The sequence below is a fragment of the Drosophila pseudoobscura genome, chromosome 3 (genome assembly GCF_009870125.1).
Source record: "Drosophila pseudoobscura strain MV-25-SWS-2005 chromosome 3, UCI_Dpse_MV25, whole genome shotgun sequence".
NCBI lineage: Eukaryota > Metazoa > Arthropoda > Insecta > Diptera > Drosophilidae > Drosophila > Drosophila pseudoobscura.
The window spans coordinates 5273664-5291353 of record NC_046680.1 but is presented as its reverse complement, the minus strand read 5'-3'; the positions used below and the strand labels follow the sequence as shown (position 1 = coordinate 5291353).

The window sequence follows — 17690 nt, the reverse complement described above, 5'->3', positions numbered from 1 at the left end:
TAAGATCGGACGAACAAGCGAGGTATAGAGAGGGTCGTCAAATTCCTTTGACCACCTCTTTATAAACCCAAGCACGCCCATGGCCTTATTTACCATGGTAGAAATGTGTTCGGAAAACTTTAACTTGGGGTCTAACATAACACGAAGATCATCCACCAGGGTAATTCTCTCAAGAGAACCACCAAATAGGGTATAGGGAGCCAACAAGGGGCTAGAACGGTGAAATGTCATAACTTTGCATTTAGAGGCATTAAGATGTAACAAGTTTGTACAACACCATGACTGAAAGTTATTGAGATCGGATTGCAAGCGAGAATGAAATGAAATGTCCTTATGCTGGACACAGAGTTTAACATCATCCGCATACATAAGTACTCGAGAGTATGTTAATATCGAAGGCAAGCCATTAATAAAGAGTGTGAAGAGCAAGGGGCCTAGATGGCTGCCCTGTGGTACTCCCGAAGAAACCTTTACTGGTGAAGAGAGGGAGTTTTTGAAGGATTCTTTGAGACCTGTAACAAAGATAGCTAGAAATCCATTTCAGGAGGTTGGGCGGAAACCCTAAATGGTTTACAGAGTCGAATGTTTTACTTATTTACCGCAAACATTTAAAATTGTACAGTGAATTATAACGAAGGGATGCAACAAAAAGGTATATTTTCTAGACAAAAATTATGTTGCGCTTGGTCTTCAGTGAATCCATCCACCCAAAAAAGCGCAAAAAAAGTAGAAAAGTAATATAACGATTTGAGCTATACTAAAAAATTAACATAGCCATAACCAATGAAACCTACAACTCTCGAGAATATACATACTGTGTGTATTCCTAAGGTATCCAGATCAATGAGGTTATTTTTCCAGCAATAGCATAAAAACGGTTGACAGATCATTGACAGCTCCATGGGATCATAATAAAAGGCCCGCAAGACGCACATGCATGTCCTGCATTATCAATACCCATTGTATCCTCATAAGCCCTTTAAGGCATTTCAGATATTTTCTTTGACCTAAAGGACCGGACAAATAAATGCTGATGGCATGTGGAACTCGGTTTTATTGTAATCCGTTTTGTATGCACATTTTCGGAGAAGAATCTTCAATGAAATCTTCAATGAAAGGTGCAAATGCCAAGGTTTCCTATTGCCGCCTCCAAATATCCTGTAGGCGGTCATTAAATTCATTTTCGACAAGGCAGAAGAACAAACACATTAAGGCCGTAATTAAATTATCGGCAAAAGCCGCCGCAAGATAAAAGAAGTCAAAATATTTTGTAACCAGATATGTGACCATCAATCTCAATCAGAGTCAGAGACAGTCTCAGCCCAGACACGTGTGTGCTGCTGCTGGTCTGGTGTCCTTTCTCCCTGGCAACGATACTAGGGGGTACGGGTTTGGGCAAGGCCGATGTTGGGAAGGCTTTGGCTGGAAGCGACGACGTCTGCAATATGTAAGTACAGTATCAATAAACAAATCAACCAGTCAGACAGCATCCACCCCCACAACCAGACATAGACACCCGGACACCCCTGCCCACCGACACGGTTCGGTTGCCAAGCGCCGCCCCCGACAGTCCTGTCGTTGCCAAGTGCTGTTCAAACTTTACGAAGAGACTCATTACATGGGACGTGCTGCGATGAGCAAGATCTGTAAGAGGAAGAGGTCGCGTCGCGTGTAAGAGGAACGCACGCGCCGACGACGCCCATTAGACATGGCCATTAGCATTAGCTGGCTTACCTGTCGCCGTGGATTAAGCCGGCTCGACCGGCTCTCGTTGTTGTGGTCAGTGTGGGTAATGCGCGCATACTATAGGTAACATACATACATACATAGGTACATAATATCGGTATATGTAGGCGTGGGAACAGGCAAAACTCTTTGATTTTGACAATCATTTGAAAATAATTTAATAGAATTTATTGTTAACAAAAATATGATTACTAAAGGCTACAATTAAAAGTGTATAATTTATGCATTAAGTAGATACAGATGTATATAATAATATATAATAGTCGTATATGTATAATTGTTTGCACATTTCGATTTGATTTGCATTTCGGTTGTACCTGCCTCCGCCTCCAACCGCTCTAAAACTAAAACCTAGCCTAGCTATTTACACAGATCGATGCAGTTTTCTTGCAAGTTTTCTCTCTAGGTTTTTTTGGGTTGCCAAAAGCTTGTGCTGCAGCGTGGTGCCTTTTTTCTCCCTCTCCCTCCCCCTCTTTCTGTATATCTCCGTATCTCTCTCTTTCCATTGATTGCAGAAAAATGCTAGCTTATGCAGAAAGTGTTGCTGTGTCTAACGATTAAATAGAATTTGTTGCTACGACAATGCGCTCTCTAAATATTGCTAAGGTTCCGCCCAGCTCCGCTCGAGGATCGGTTCGGATCGAATCAGAAGTAAAAGCTTTCCGACAGATCCTGCTGGCGCTGATAGTGCGCCGACGGCACTGACATTGACCACCCGTAGGCATTGCTGCTGTTGGCGGTGGCACTCGGACTCGTGCTTTCGTTTCCGCTTGCCTTCCCGCCTCCGCTTCCGCTCCCGCTGGTAGCGGCAGCAGCCGCCTCCAACTAGAATCATAAGTGCTGATACTCCCCCATGTCGTACATGGTCATGGGCATGGCGCCCATCACACTATGCAGGTGGGAGTAGGCAACGGCAGCGGAGAGGGGTGGCATTTGCATTTGTGTTGCTGTTGCGGCGCCACCGCCGCCGCCGCCGCCCCCGCCCCCGCCACCACCACCTGCCCCACTGTGACCTGTCTTGCTGACCACGCTTGTGGGCCCGGTGGCGGCGGGATGGTGTTGCTGATGGGGGTGATGTTGCAGGCTCTGTTCGGTGGCAGCATGCTGCAGTTGCTGTTGATGCAGGCCGTTGTTGTTGGGTGACTGCTGCTGCTGCTGCTGTTGTTGTTGTTGTGCGCTTTGACTGGGCAACATGCTGCCCTCCATCTCCGAGTCGCTGGAGGAGTCCAAGTGTTGCTTGTCCGTGGAGCCGCTGCAAGGAAAATAGCAAGGATTAACATCTGGGGATACACTTTCAATAACTAGAGACCACTATCTTCCAGTGGTTCGAAAACTGTAAAACTGGCTGTCACACGAAGGTCATTCGGATATCAATGGGTATTTGATGTCATTTTTTTGCTCATTGAAATATTGAAGCACTCGTTGGCCTTACTTTCCCGATGGGGGACTCCGCTTGAATTGGAAGTGCCCTATTTGCACAGATGACGAAGCGTTGGTGCAACAGCAGCTCAACCACCAGGGATATGCCCAGAAATGTCAGCATCGTTTACATTAAAATGTGTCAATTGTTGCAACTAATTTACTGCTGTCAACACACCCACACCCTCACACCAACACACACTAGTGCATTCAGAGTGCATAATTTATTTATAAACAAATGACAAACGACAGGGCACCAGAGCAGGCACAGCAATTGCAATTGAAATTATTTTCCGGAAGGAAATCGTCTGCCTCTCTCTCATTTCTATAAATGGTCTCATGTTCGTTTTCCTGAGGTGTTGCCCCAGACAGTGACTGAGCAGAGGGATAGAGGGAGAGAGAGAGGGAGAGACATATCATTATTGCATTCCCCAGAGCGTTCGGCGGCTGCGTGGCATCTGATTTCAGCTACAGTTATTTGAGCTGCGTCACGTCACTTTCGATTGGGGGATGTGGATGTTGCACACACCCCCGCCCGCCTTCAGCCTGTGGCACGGCACTTGTGGCCCAAAAGTTAAGTAGCTTGACTCGAATTATTTGTTTGTGACTGATGTGGCTGTAAATGGCATTCGAGTGGCAGTTGCCGCACTTTAGGGTTAATTTTAGATGCGACGCCCTTTGGGGGATGACCTCTGACAATTGTTGAAATTACACTTTAATGGCTAACACCTAACACCTAACACCCCCACCCAGCAAGCCATAGCATGATTAAAGCTCGAACAATTGCCTTTCAGCGGATATCACTGGCATCATCGGCAAAGTGTTAATCTTGTCGCGAATTGCAGGGCCAGCAGCCGCCTCGTGGAACCAGTTTGCACAGCAACAAATTGATGACAGCAATGAGAATGGAAGTTTCTCCACAAAGTTTGAATACCCTTGTGGAAGATTAATATACCGATCAAGGGATACTTATTGAAGATCGACCAAAGTTCGATTAAGGACTTGGAGAATAGAGAATATAACATTTCGGAACCATCTTAAACCTTCTTCGAAGTAGGAAAGGACCATATTTAGCTGCAAATCCACTGACGCAGCGAATAAATCCTGTCCTGTCCAAGAGTATCGGAACAAGCAAGCAACCGGCCATCGCATCGTCCATGGCAATGCAAAACATTTAAGCGCACACTCGACAAATTTGCGATCAGCCCCAAACAGACAGAGACGGAGGACAGGGACCGATCTTTTTGCTGCGCCCCCCTTTGGGGGGCCACTTATTTGCTGACTCCGCGGCGGCTGCAGATTCCGACGGAGGGGCCCACATACAGCGCGGGCTCCACTGGGCCCCAGCTGTATGATATCGGCAATCATGTAATTGTAGATTATATCCACAGAGGGACAGAGGAGTGGAGAGGAGAGGAGGATCAGGATCAGGATCAGTGCCACCAACAGCGTGACGATTATCATTGTCTTTCGTTTCTTTTGGGGCATGAGCTTGAACTTGAACTTGGCCGGGTGTTCGGCGGCACATGTGACATTTGTCGGACAATAGGAAGGAGTGGAGGTGGAGTCCTCTTACTTCTTCACCAAACGAATTCCAGTTGTGGACGTAAAGTAGCGCTGCTCTAAACAAAAATCGATAGAACCCCGCAAATATGGGAAAACACAAACGCCCCCCTCCATCCATCTATCCCATGCAGGGGCCGGGACGGGGGCGGGGACGGCGACGGCGACGGGCCAAAGTGGGGAGCAAACAAAAGACAGCAGAAGCCGATGGCAGGCAGAAGAAGGAGCAGCAGCATATAAACAATGATATCGAATTACCAGAATTTCATAGTTTCTGGTTCTCTCTCGTTTCCCTGTTCTCTCTTGGAGCACCACTGCAACACTTACCAAGCCCCCTCACAGACACAACAGCACACACACACACACACACACAATTACACTCGAGCGGAAAGAGAACAGCCTCTACTTTAGCAGGGCTGTCCTTCGTTCATAGAGTGAGTATACCTTCCAGTGATTGCATTTATAAACCAAATGTTCCAGTTCGATTTTTCCACACACACTCGATCGGGAACGGGGGGCAGAGGCAAAGCAGCTCAAGGACAATTCCCGCCACAAAAAGGGAATGTCACATAAAGTTTATAACAAAATCAAGAAGCAGGTTATGGGCCTCGTTCTCTGTGTGTGGTCCCCCCCCTCCCACCTTAAAAAGGTTCTTCGGGCTTTTCTTTTATTATTTTTTTTTCGTTTTTGGGTCTGTGCTCATTGATGGGGAATTAATATTTTTGAACTTGTTTGCTCAATTGATTTTTTGTAGTTTTAAGCCATTTCTGTTGGAATCTGTCTTAAGCAGATTCATTAGCTTGGTAATAATGCTTGATCGGATTATGTTGAACTGGAAACAGGGCGGAGACAGTGGTTCAGTGGAGCAGTGAGGAAGAGAGACGAGACTGTGTTTGTCACGTGAATACAGTTGTTCTTGTTTCGGTTCACTTCGTTATGCAATGGAGTATAGAACTATAAGTCTAACCACAGTCTCCTCAAAAACTAATACACGAGATGCTGAATCAGAAACAAAGGTATGGGGCAGACGGGGGATACGAAGAAAGAGAGAATAAAATCATATGGTTATGGTAGATGATGGCTGGTCCAAGGAAGGCTTCCAAGGAATTCCACTGCTAATAAAAATTATAAGCCAATAAATCCTAAAAAGACAAACACACCAGAGAGGAGGCCACAAAATGAACGCTGTTTCGGAGCCCTAGCCCGGCGCACAGGGAGATCCGGGAGAACTGGGAGATCTGGAAGATCGGGAGATCGCTGGAAAGTGAACGAACAGGTTGAGTTATCGCATTGCGCGATCGGTACACAAATCTCGGGACGTGTGCTCAGCAGGACACCCAACTAAACGGAGAACAGCGATCCATAAGTGGAATCTGAAAAGGTGTTGATCATAAATTATCATTTAATTTACGCATGTGTGTGGCTGTTGTTAATGCTCGTGGCGACTCTCTGACACTCCAGAGACCCCAAAGCAGGGGCCATGCAGCAGATGCAAAAGAGCCCGGGAACGAAAACGAAAACGAGAAGGAGTAGGAGGTAGAGGAAGAGGGTACCCTTGATCTGACTTGGAGTTTGGGGATTTTGTCTAGCCAGGCCAGCGTCTACCTAAGCATTGTGCCATTGTCTACAACTATGTAAGATCTTAACGATTAACCAGAGGTCTTCCAGCGGAACGCAACGCAACCCTGTCATCGTTATAAGATATTTTATTATCGGTCCGGGAAACGTTCCATTCCATGTTTGTTGTGTGGCGTGTGGCGCATTTTATGCTGGCTGTGGATTGTTTTGACAGTTTTTTAATAATTTTGTTGTCTTTTAATTGCTCTGCCCTGCCCTGCCCTGCCCGAGGCGATACCATCCGCGGTGGACGCTACAGCTCCAGCTGTAACTGCTTCTGCCCCCCGCGGTGCCTAACCAAACTTTTATGTAATCCTCACGACTTGGGAGAACTTTAAGCAGCTTAGAGAGTTTGATGGAAGCACCAAGAGGTTCGGTCCACTTGGAGAAACCATATCGAGCCCCTTGCAGAGGTCAAGATGATCTCTAATTGTAGGCGAGAGTGCAGATACTTGACGAACACCCACAGCACACCCCCCCCCACACCAGCAAAGGAGTGTGGGATGGTATGCCCCCAAGCGCCTCCAATCCATGGACTCTGGGGCCATCATCACCAACGACATCATTATCAACGCCATCAGAGTACTCAAAGAAAGGGATGGCAGAGGGATGCGAGCCAAAGAGAAAGAGAGAGCGAAAGAGCAGGGGAACGAAAACAGTACACAAAAGCGAATCAAGACGAGAGAATGGAGAGAGGAGTGGAGAGGAGAGGAAAGAGACGGGCAAAAGCGCAAAATACATAATAATAAAACAGAATGTACAATAAAACGAATAAAAATGAATAACGCGCTGGAGACAGCAGATGGATGGAAGGGAGACGGTGGGGAGGGGGGGGGGGAATGGCAGGGCGAACGAATAAAGAACACACGCACATTTTGTGGTAACCTGATACCCTGCCCAGCTACCCTCCAGCCAACCGTGGCATTCGACGAACGCAAAATGATGACGACGACGACGACGAGGAGAGAAAAACACATACCGAAGAAGAGGGAAGGGGAATGGGATGGGACTTGGGACTGGAACTGAAACTGGAAGTGGAACTCGGACTGGGTCGCTTCGGTAGTGTATGAATAAGTATAGTATGATGGTTGCTCTGGCTGCTGTTGTCTGAGCAGGACAGGACTTGGCTTGGGACCAGACTGTGTCTGGAAGGCAGAGAAGGGAAGGGAAGGAAATTCTCCTAGAAACTGCTGTTACGGCAAAATCGGATCAATCAAATCGAGATGAAAGATTCGCAAGATTCCCATAGAGAACGTTATGTGAAGTTTTCTTTTCGATTAATTTGAGAAAAATTGAAAACATGGCTCAAATATGTAAATTAGAAAATATCGAATGTCAGTAATGAAATGAATTAAATTAATGGCTTTTTTTTTTGAGTTAATTTCAAATATTTTGAATGGTTTTTGGACGCCCAAAGCAAAAAAATAGAAAAGCAACCCGATATTGTTGGGGGCTGAAGTGTCAAAAAAGCTATTACGAGTATAACAAGAACATTTATCAGTTCAAAATTAGTTAGCCTGATAGATGGGTCTGGAAAATTGCCAGTTCGAAAGTAGGAACATGCACAAGACCTGGAAAAAGCCGCTGCACAAACGTAAAATAGTATGTCCGACCAGTAGGTACAGTAGGTCTCCGCTCAATCTCTGAATCCCCGCATTCAATCCGCAGTGGAAGAAAACCTCGAAGATAGCGCGCCTGGTGTACTATATGCAGCCGTTGGTGGATCATCTCCAGGATGTCTGGATGCAGCCGCTACCCTTCCCCACGATGCTGAAGATTGCATATACCTTCCTCCTGGGCTTCCTCATTCTTATGCCGTTAATTTTTCAGTTAATTGTCGTACTCGTCTACTTCGGCATCTTCCAGTACGTGAGCGAGCGGCACTCTTGGTTCCACTTTGGTGAGAACTGGGATCTCCTTGGCGGTCTGTCCAAGCTCTGGAGCTTCGAGGTGACCAACAAGAAGCATCAGTTGTACGCAACCATGTGCTTCGACAGGTATCACGTGATTATAGCAGTCATATCCTCGACAGTGGACTATATCCGAATGGCTCTTTTGTTCGTCTACGCCTGAGTATACGCTTTGATTTCTCCAAACTCTGATGTGGCTAAAGTTTAATAAACGTATCGCACTCGTACTATAAATTCTTTTCGCTGTCTCAGTGCTCGTATAATCTGTATTCTGGATCCGTTCTTAGAGAGAGAGGAGACGGCAATCGTCTGGGGTTGCACTTGCCCCTTGACATTGGCATTGCTTGCATTCAATCATCTATTCAAAGGCCATACTTACATACATATACACAGACATAAATATATATATCTATGTACTCCATCTACCTAGAGAGGGACTCTGTTCTATACCTATTCCAAGGTGGTGCCTATTTAAACAATAACCACTTTGCCAGTTGTTGGCCTGTTCAAAGTGCCGCTTTAGATTCAGATTTGGCGCCGTTGTGGTTTGCTGACTGCCACAAAGCTGCATGGCACATAGATACAGACAAGCACAAGCACAAGCACACACACACACACACACACACACACACACACACACGGAGCGAGTGCACATGCAAAAAAAAGAAAAGGAGGAGAAGTGGCGAAGAGGAGGATGATGATGAGGAAAAAACAATATGGAAAAAAGTTAAAGTAGCAGCACAGCGAGTTGCTCATCGAGGCAACAGCCATAAACATATATCAAGTTACCAGCAACAACAGCAACAGCAACAGCAGCAGAAGCAGCAGCAGCGGCAACAACGGCGGCAGCGATGGAGATACGCAGCGACGAACTATCGCAGGGAGTGAATTTGTATCTGTGAGATACTTTTGTGCACTGCCCATGTATGAGTGCATTGCGGTTGCCACGGCATCCAATTTATAATATTTTGCAGCCTTACGTTTTCTTTTATTTTATTTTCATTTTGATTACGACAATTTCTCGCTCCGCGCTCCGCTCCTGCCGCCTGCCCGTCAGCGAGGAGCAGCCGTAAGTGATATACCATTTAGCATAATGGAACTACTAGTATCCTGGGGAAAGTCTCTGGGAATTTGCTAACTAATAATAGTTGGAAAAACAGCCGCAGGGGAGACAGACGAGGAGACAACGCGGCCACTTCACATATCCATTCGAAATTCTCTCTACTGTTTGCACTTCACATGACTTCTAACAGCAGCAACAGCAGCAGCAGGATCGTAGCAGGAGCAGGACAAACAAAAGGATGCTGGCCAGAGAGGATGTTTAATATTTGAGAGAATGTTAATGTTTCCTATCAGCAGCCAGGGATCTCCGCCACCGGCACTCCCTCTCTCCTAGAGGAAGAGAAACTCCGAAAAGAGTTTGGAACTGCTCGCAAAGGCGACTATTTGCTTAAGCGGAAATGCAGATGTTCCAAGGGCGAGGACGACGAAAGGAAGGGGAAAGGAAGGGCAAAGGACGGGGAAAGGACTAGAGATTTTGATTAGTGACGAGGCCTGCCACACATATGTATGTACGTATGCCAAAGGTACGTCTGCGTCTGCCCATACCCGAAAGTAAACATCCACAAATCAAATAAAAATAATACAAATACAAATACAATACATGGGAATAAGTATTTTGGAATTTGGAACAACATGTTAATGACTTTGTCAGCGACTCTTTCATTCGAATCTTTGATCGTTTTGTATCCATCCCCGCCGCAGCGTGTGCCAGTTTTGGCTCTTGTCCTTGGCACTAATTAGCCAGAACAGAACCCGCCCCCCACCCACTCAATGACCTTGGAAGTAAATGTCGCCAGGTTTTGTAATTGAAAATTTAAATGCAAATTAATATATAATCTGTATTTTTGTTGTGCTGACACTTGCTCGCAACATTTTAAATGAAACATAAACAATCGTACATATATCTGTACACTAGGTATACAATATATTATATACACATATCACTGATATACCCATGAATACTGATATAGAGATCTGCTTTTGAGCTGACTAACCGCCAGATAAATGTCTTTGAGGAAGGACACAAACTTCAAAGAAGGCCCCTGAGAGATTCATTTAACACATGGCACGGTTCAGCTAATAATCCAATATGGTAATAGAACAGATATACATACATATGTACATACAATATATGTATGTACCTACATATGTATATTGGTAGTATAGGAAAACTCACTCTTTATGCTCGGCGGCTCGATCTCTTTGTCGTCGATTCTTGAACCAATTGGAAACCTGTAAAGCATGAAAATAAACAGCATAGAGAGCACTTTTAGAAATACCATTTGCACAATGTTTCGCCAAATATCCACAGTTTGTGACATGATTAATGAGATGCAATTAACATGTGGAGGATGAGGATGGGGCATCTGTGAGGAATTGCAATTGAAATTTGTCAAGAGACGCGTTTGACATTTGGTTTCATTTTGCAGCTCCTCTCTTCGGCCATCGGCTCTTGGCAGCCATCAGCCAACATCGGGGGGATTGACTCACCTGCGTGGTGGTCAGCCCGGTGGCCTCGGCCAGATCGCGTTTCTCCCGGGGCGATGGATATGGATTGTGCGAGTACCAGTCTCTCAGTACGGAGCGGGATTTCTCCTAAAGAAGGGAGAAGCATAATTATGTAGATAAATCAGATTTAATCAATTGAAAGCCTGCACAGGAAGGATATACCCCGAATAAACAGAAGGCGTTAACCCTGCAGGATCAACCCGACCCAACCCAACCCCATCTCATCGAATGGAATCAGACAGGCGTGCAGACATTTCTACGATTTCTTTTTGGTCAGAGCCGAGCCCTGGCCTTGTCTTGCCAATGCCACTGCCACAATTAAAATGAAATGTTGTGGAGTCGAGACTCACCTTAAAACAGTAGCTCGTCTCCTCGCCATCCCAGATGGTGCGGGGCAATGGAAATTTGCGACGAACCCGATATTTGCCAACAGCACCCAAGGGTCTTCCGCGCAGTTTTTCGGCTTCCACATAATGCGCTACAACCGGAGAGAAAGAATTTCGATTTTGTAGAGCTTTGGGGTTAAGCAAGGAGCAGGCAGGAGCAGGAGCAGCACACATGCCCATGGCGGCAGTCATGGGGTCTGCAGTTGGAGGCTCACCTTTCAACCACAGGGCCTGGAGCTTGGCGTGATTTTGGGCCGAGAAGTGATGATGCTCGAGCAGGCGATACAGCTCCTTGTACTGGCCGCGATGGAATGCAACGACCGCCTTGGCCTTCAGCACGGACTCGTTCAGCTGCAGCTTATCACATTGTGGCAGCGACCAGAGGAAGCGGCCCAGTCTTTCGATGTTGCCGGCCTGCTGCAGGACCTGCGGCAGCGAATGGATTGTGTCGGATTAGATCGATGCAGTATCGAAGCAGGACTGGGATTCTCCAGACTCAATTCTGAAACTGAACTCACCTCGCAGACGCAGGCCACCTGCTCCTGGGTGAAGCCGAAGCTCGGCAGGTTCTCCCTTCCGCCGGAGGCACCACCTCCCGTCACTCCCCCATTGCTGCCACCCGTTAGGTGCAGTCCACCGGTGCCTACGCCGCCGCCCACTACCACTCCATTGTGCGTCATGATGTCCAGATTGTTATTGTTGTTGTTATTGCTGTTGCCGGTGCTGCTGCTGTTGTTGTTGTTGTTGTTGTTGTTGTTGTTGTTGTTGTTGAGGAGCGCCACCGAGCCACTCAGGCCTGTGGGGCTGTAGGGGGGTGTGTGGCGGGCGGTGAGGACAGCGGCCGCATTAGCCGCGGCCAGATCGTAGAAATCTGTGGCAGGATGTTGAAGCATTTTGGGCGGGAATCGGAGCTGGGGAAGGGGCGGGAAGATGGGGGGTGGTGGGGGCAGCAGCAGGGAGTCCGTTCTATGTGCGTTCAATTAGCAATAATTGCGACGGGAACAAGTTCAAGGCCAGACCAGCTGGGATAACAATAGCTTATCCGACTATAGTTTTTTAGATTCTTTGGTAATTTGAGCGCTGCAAAGATAGAATAGAGAGACAGTAATGTATCACTAGATTATACCAATATCCCAAACAATTCAAAATTAGAATTTCGACACAATTATCAAACTAATTATCATACCGATTTCTCATATTTTTATGGCTATTTTGGATGTGTAAGCAAACACATTAAACTGTTGAACTTAGCAAATTATTTTGGAAATGTTGAACAATAGATCTGCCTCCATATTCATAAACCATTTGGAAATTCAAAAACTGAAAACAAAACAATTCTTCGATCCGATCCGATCAGATCCGATCCGATCGGATCCGATTCAACACGACCCCATGTTGTCAAATAAAATTAACTAATCCGAGTGCAATTATAGGTCCAAACTTTTTCGAATATCGGAAATATTGTTTGGCCATGGCTATGGGCAGGGGCTCTCTTCAACCTGATCTAACCCTAGCCGAGAGATCTCTTACAGAAATAAACTTTTTACACAATATATGCATACATATGTGGCGCGTGGTGTTTCGGTTTGGTTTTCGGTTTTCCTCTGATTTCAGATTTCTGTATTCAGTTCTAAGAATATTTCTAAAATTACCAAACGACGGCGTCGCTGTCGCTGGTCTCTGCTTACACACACAAGGAGAAAGAGGGAAAGAGAGCGGGAGAGAGGCAAGTGTATCCCCCAGATAGAATATCTCTGGCTATATTTTATAGTAACTTTGATATATGCAATCGATCTCTGGCTCGGCTAGATACACTTGTAGATATAGATACATATTCCCCGTGTGCCCTCCGACTCACAGATAGCCACACACACACACCTCTACGGTACGAGTATGTGTGAGAGTCGAGATATTCTTGGATCTGTTTTCAGTTCTCGTGTGTATGCGGGGCAGATTATATGTATACAAAACAAGAAAATAGAGAAGAGATTTCGTTTTGGCTGCTGTAACAAAAATACCAACGCCAAGTTGGATATGCTCTTGAGTCATCGGCCTAGTGAGATCCCCCCCGCCAGTAGCTTGCAGCCAGCAGCCAGCCAGTCCTTCTCCATAGATTTCTTTCTCTCGTTCGAATTGGATTCTCTTTCTTTTTCGATATCTTCTTGTTTCTTTCGGTTCTTTGGCTTGTTTCATGTTTGACGCAAGTAAACAAGCAGAATGCGAAAGTGAAACGAAATACGCGATAAATTTTCAATCTATAGGATCGCACACATGTGGTAGATTGCATCCCATGGATACATGACTGCAAAGGCAACAGTAGGATGACACACTAACAGCCTTAAATGGTAGCTGAAAGATAGTATCCCAAATTGATAGCTTTATACCGTTACACCACAGCAGCAGCAGAAGCCACCTCATAGATACTCTATCTTATATCCAGCTGCATTTCTCGTCCAACATGTAAGCGGGAGATTTCTTATCGAGTGAGGGTCTCGTCTGGCTGCCTGACCGCCTGACTTTTGTGGCATTTGAATAAAATTAATTTAATTTATTTTACAAATTTCGTTATTTATTTCCTACGTTCTGCTATCTGTCCACGAGTATCTATCGGATTTCGGTTCTTCTGTTTTCTGTTTGCTCTGCTGTTAAGTTTGACTTTTATAAGATTTTAATTTGAGTGTTATTGTGCGGCTGGACCTAGACTGTCTGCTTGCGGGGGAACTGACTGTCTCAGCACGAAACTGAAAGCAGACACCTCTCCTCCCATCTGTATCTGTGGATGCGCACACTTGCATACGCATACGCGCGCACGCGTATCTACTCGAATGGCATTCTATTGGGTTGGTAATCAAATTGAATTGTTGTGGATGCTGCCGCTGGCGCTGCTGCGGCGTTTGCCTAATTAGTTTGTGATTAAAGTCGACTTACAATAAAACTGTTGTATTCTGCTGTGATTTTCCCTTTTGAGGCGATGATTTGTAGATAGTTTTGAGCAACAAAGAAGGTGCATCTTCCCAATAACTTCTGCCCCTTATCTCTGGTGCATTCCTTTCTGCTCTGCTCCCACTCTGAGCTCTGATGGGGAACTGTTTGGAGGGACAACCTTGGCTGTGGAATAGACATCGAGTGGTCGTGCAAATGGTGCAGGCGGTGCAATCCAGAGAGGGCGACTGTTTTGGTTTTGCAGCTATACGAGTATTTGAAATCATCTGGGCCGATGTCTGTGTTTATAAAATGTAATCGCCTGGAGACTACTGTGACGGACGGTGCCAACCTGTTGGGCACACCACCGATTCCCGGAATGGCGAAACACTGCTCACTGGCGTTGGCTGGCTTAGTAAGCAACTGTTATCTGCCAGATACAACTGTATTTATAGCAATGTCTGCTTAATTGTCACCCCACGGTAGACACGGTAGCGTAGCCACTCAGAAATCAAATAGAACCCAACGTAATGAATGAAATTTGTCAATTTAATGGGTTGCATACGCAGATGTACATTCCCGTGTGTATCTTTAAAGCTGCATCTCCCGCTGCACCGCTCGCTCCCTCCCTGTCGCAGTTTCGCGCTACATTTGCCAAAGTTTTGAATGAAACCCAAATGCAATTTTTAAAACGTATGCACAGACCCCACTGCCTCATGCCAAATTACGACGGATTCTATACGGCAGTGCGTAAAATGATCAAAGCCAGATCGCTACGATTGCGTATCTGCATCTGTTCTGGGCGAATCCGAATCTTGGCGAGAGGAATGCGTTAATTTGTCAATTTGGCAACTTTGTGAGACCATTGATGGTTCGGAGATGGAGATGGTATCTTGCCGAAAAGTCTCTGGTAACATCATCATATCACACGTCTCACAGATAATATAATTGAAAAACATCTGCTCCCATCTCCGCACCCCATTAATCATCGCGACTCCCGACGACAAACACGCGCTGGCCAATTCATTTAAACGGCTCCAATCCCATAAAGAATTTCCTATTTATACCAGCAATTTGCATGCTCAGACGGGCGGATGGAACTGGTCCCCGCCCACTCATCCGAAACTTTCTCAAGAAAGTAGCATCTTGGCAAGAGCCCCGAAAAACCTCTCGATTAGTTAATAATTTTGTTCATATTTCTAGTCCCAAAGCGAATTTGCATGATGAAGCGAAACTGCTTTATAAATAAACACGCCCAGCGGAACAAATGTATCCGATGGCTACAAGACTACCAGAGATGATGCTCGTGCGAAGCGGTTCTTCAGTGATGATTGAATGACAACTGGAAATTGTTTTTCCTTCACTTCGGTGCCTACTTTTCCTCTAATTAACAAATTTGACTGTAGAATAGTGAGTATACGTGTATCCAATTTTCGGGGTAAAGGCAACCTTAGGCAACCTGAGGCAACACGCCCACTCAACTGCTTAGCCGGAGAGATCAACCTCCAGCATTTTCTGTGTAAGCAATTACATTTCTAAACACGAATTCTGTTCTACCGTGCACTGCACTGAAATATTTATTTCGTTGGCGGCTCTCAAGTGCATCAAGTAGTGTGTTCTCAAGTAGCTGCGTTCTTGAAGGCAATGGAATGGCAATTTGGAATCCGCCAATGCCAGAGTCCGCCAAAAGCGAATTGCATCAAATTCGGAATCGATTTCCCCTTCACACTAACCCCAATTGGGAGATGGATGCCTAGTCATACAAGTTGTGAATCGATTGCAATGATAGATCGATCCATTAGAATGGAAATACTTCCCAGATCAGCGGTTCAGTATCTGCTATTTACACTTTTCACGAGCATGGATCAGCCCTATAGATGGTTGGATCTGTGCTCAGTCTGCGGATATAGTGCGCATATACAATGTTGTGTTTGGTTTTGTTAAAAAATGAACGGTTTCGAATGTCATCGATTGTACCATTTACAATCGAAAGCTTCAGTAGTTGAAAGCACCTGTGTAGATCAGCTATCAGCTATTTATATTTCAGCTTTGTTTAAAGACCATCCTGGGGATGGTACGGACTGGAAACTATGGCTAACTCGCCAGCTACTGTGACGTTAGCTTTGGTCTGCCGTCGGCAAGTTCGATTCCTAACGAAACCCAATCTGTGACTCACCTGTAGTTTGATTATTTATGGTTGATATCCGTGTTTCTCTTTTGCTTTAGTTTTGTGCTTTTGTTACACTGGGACTCTTCGAATCCGAATCAGATTCCGATTCCGCTTCGATGTATCCAAACAAAAGGTGATGTTTTGGAACTTGGCTTTTTATTTTCATCCAACTTTCCGCGGGGGGGCCATGTGCCAGGCACTATCACACACACACACTTTCACACAGATAGGAGTATTAACTCATTTGCTAGCACCACCGGCGCCACTCACACAGCACTGCCGCTCACTTATGCAGGGCAGGGCCACACATCTTTCATACGCACTGTGTCAACCAACACGTGTTGCGAATTATTTTCTCTTCTCGTGGAACGTTTTCGGTTCCTTCCTCGAAATGGGCCGTCACTCGGACCCGGACTCGGACTAATTGCCGTGCCCGACTATCACCACACAGCAAGTGCGACACTGAAACAGTGCCAGCAAAAAGATGGCCGCCAGCAGATTGATTAGATTAATTTATCTTTATTTTGTTGTCGTTTCGTGTGCGTTAATTTGTTGCATTTAATTTCATTTTTAAATTCATTCATTGAACATTTGGCGCAGATATTTTTGCGCGAGTCGAGCGAAAGGCCGCCGGATCCGTATCCGGATCGAAGTTGCGCGTGCGACGTGGACGACGTGAAACGTGGAGCAGCGGTACGACGAGCGAACGAACCGCAGCGAAGCAGCGCAAGAGGAAAACTGAAGGCAAAAATTGGAAAAGACCAAATGCAATGGCCAACAAATCTGGTTGGTGCCGCCGACATTGGTATTGGTGTGCGCGAGCGAGACGGTCAATGTAAATGTATCTTCGCTTTAAGGGGGTGAACGCACACAGATACTCGCCAACTGAGGGAGAGAGTACCCTACACTGGAGGCAAGGAATGATGATAAATGTACGGAAATACATATGTGGAGTACAAAGCAACAGCTGATGTAGCCTCTTTTCATATTTTAGAACATATGCTTGATGCTTGATAATATTAATATAATATTATTCATGGGATTTTTTTTATTTTAGCATTGTTTTGTGTTATTCTAGTCAGGAAATCTATTAAATGCATTTGGTTTCATCTGCTATAATAATTATAGAATAATTAATTAATATTTAATATATTTTAATTATTAATGTTTCTTTTTCACCGTTCTATTGAAACTTTATATACCGCTCTATAAATAGTATATAAGTATATAAATATATATAAAGTATATAAATACCATGCCCACTATTTTTTGCCGCGACTGTGCTAATGCTCTCTCTCGCTCTCTTTTTGGCGCAGAGATCGGCGACAGTTTGAGAGCCACTACGTTGTGCAAACGAGAGAGCAGATAAACAGGTTGGGTAAGAAC

General features: G+C 45.5%; 2 protein-coding genes across 3 annotated transcripts; one reads left to right on the top strand and one right to left on the bottom strand.

The window, feature by feature from the left end:
* Positions 1–1885: 1885 nt before the first annotated feature.
* so (sine oculis) lies at positions 1886–17062 on the bottom strand. Of its 2 annotated transcripts, none has more exons than XM_015183641.2 (7): positions 16311–17062; positions 11731–12292; positions 11428–11638; positions 11177–11304; positions 10809–10913; positions 10495–10550; positions 1886–2998 (listed from the first exon to the last, which is right to left on the bottom strand). In XM_015183641.2, exons 2-7 carry the CDS (start codon positions 12103–12105, stop codon positions 2578–2580), a joined length of 1296 nt encoding a protein of 431 aa, XP_015039127.2. In that variant the 5' UTR covers positions 12106–12292; positions 16311–17062; the 3' UTR covers positions 1886–2577. The 2 variants fall into 2 exon arrangements, with proteins under 2 accessions (XP_015039127.2, XP_001360212.3); XM_001360175.4 differs by lacking the exon at positions 16311–17062 and adding an exon at positions 14141–14290.
* On the top strand, positions 7794–8489 carry LOC6898113 (uncharacterized). The gene is made up of 2 exons (XM_002138157.3): positions 7794–7947; positions 8014–8489. The coding sequence occupies exons 1-2, from the start codon at positions 7870–7872 to the stop codon at positions 8416–8418; spliced, it is 483 nt and encodes a 160-aa protein (XP_002138193.2). The 5' UTR covers positions 7794–7869; the 3' UTR covers positions 8419–8489.
* Positions 17063–17690: the final 628 nt, after the last annotated feature.

What these genes read in the sequence shown, in the direction of transcription:
- so (XM_015183641.2), bottom strand. Translation starts at nt 12,105, where the DNA reads ATGCTTCAACATCCTGCCACAGATTTCTACGATCTGGCCGCGGCTAAT. An exon ending in AGGTGGCCTGCGTCTGCGAG is followed by an intron (nt 11,639 to 11,730) that starts GTGAGTTCAGTT and finishes TCGCTGCCGCAG; the next exon opens with GTCCTGCAGCAGGCCGGCAA. An exon ending in CGAGCCGCCGAGCATAAAGA is followed by an intron (nt 2,999 to 10,494) that starts GTGAGTTTTCCT and finishes TTTTCCTTGCAG; the next exon opens with CGGCTCCACGGACAAGCAAC.
- LOC6898113 (XM_002138157.3), top strand. Translation starts at nt 7,870, where the DNA reads ATGGGTCTGGAAAATTGCCAGTTCGAAAGTAGGAACATGCACAAGACC. An exon ending in CGCTGCACAAACGTAAAATA is followed by an intron (nt 7,948 to 8,013) that starts GTATGTCCGACC and finishes TTCAATCCGCAG; the next exon opens with TGGAAGAAAACCTCGAAGAT.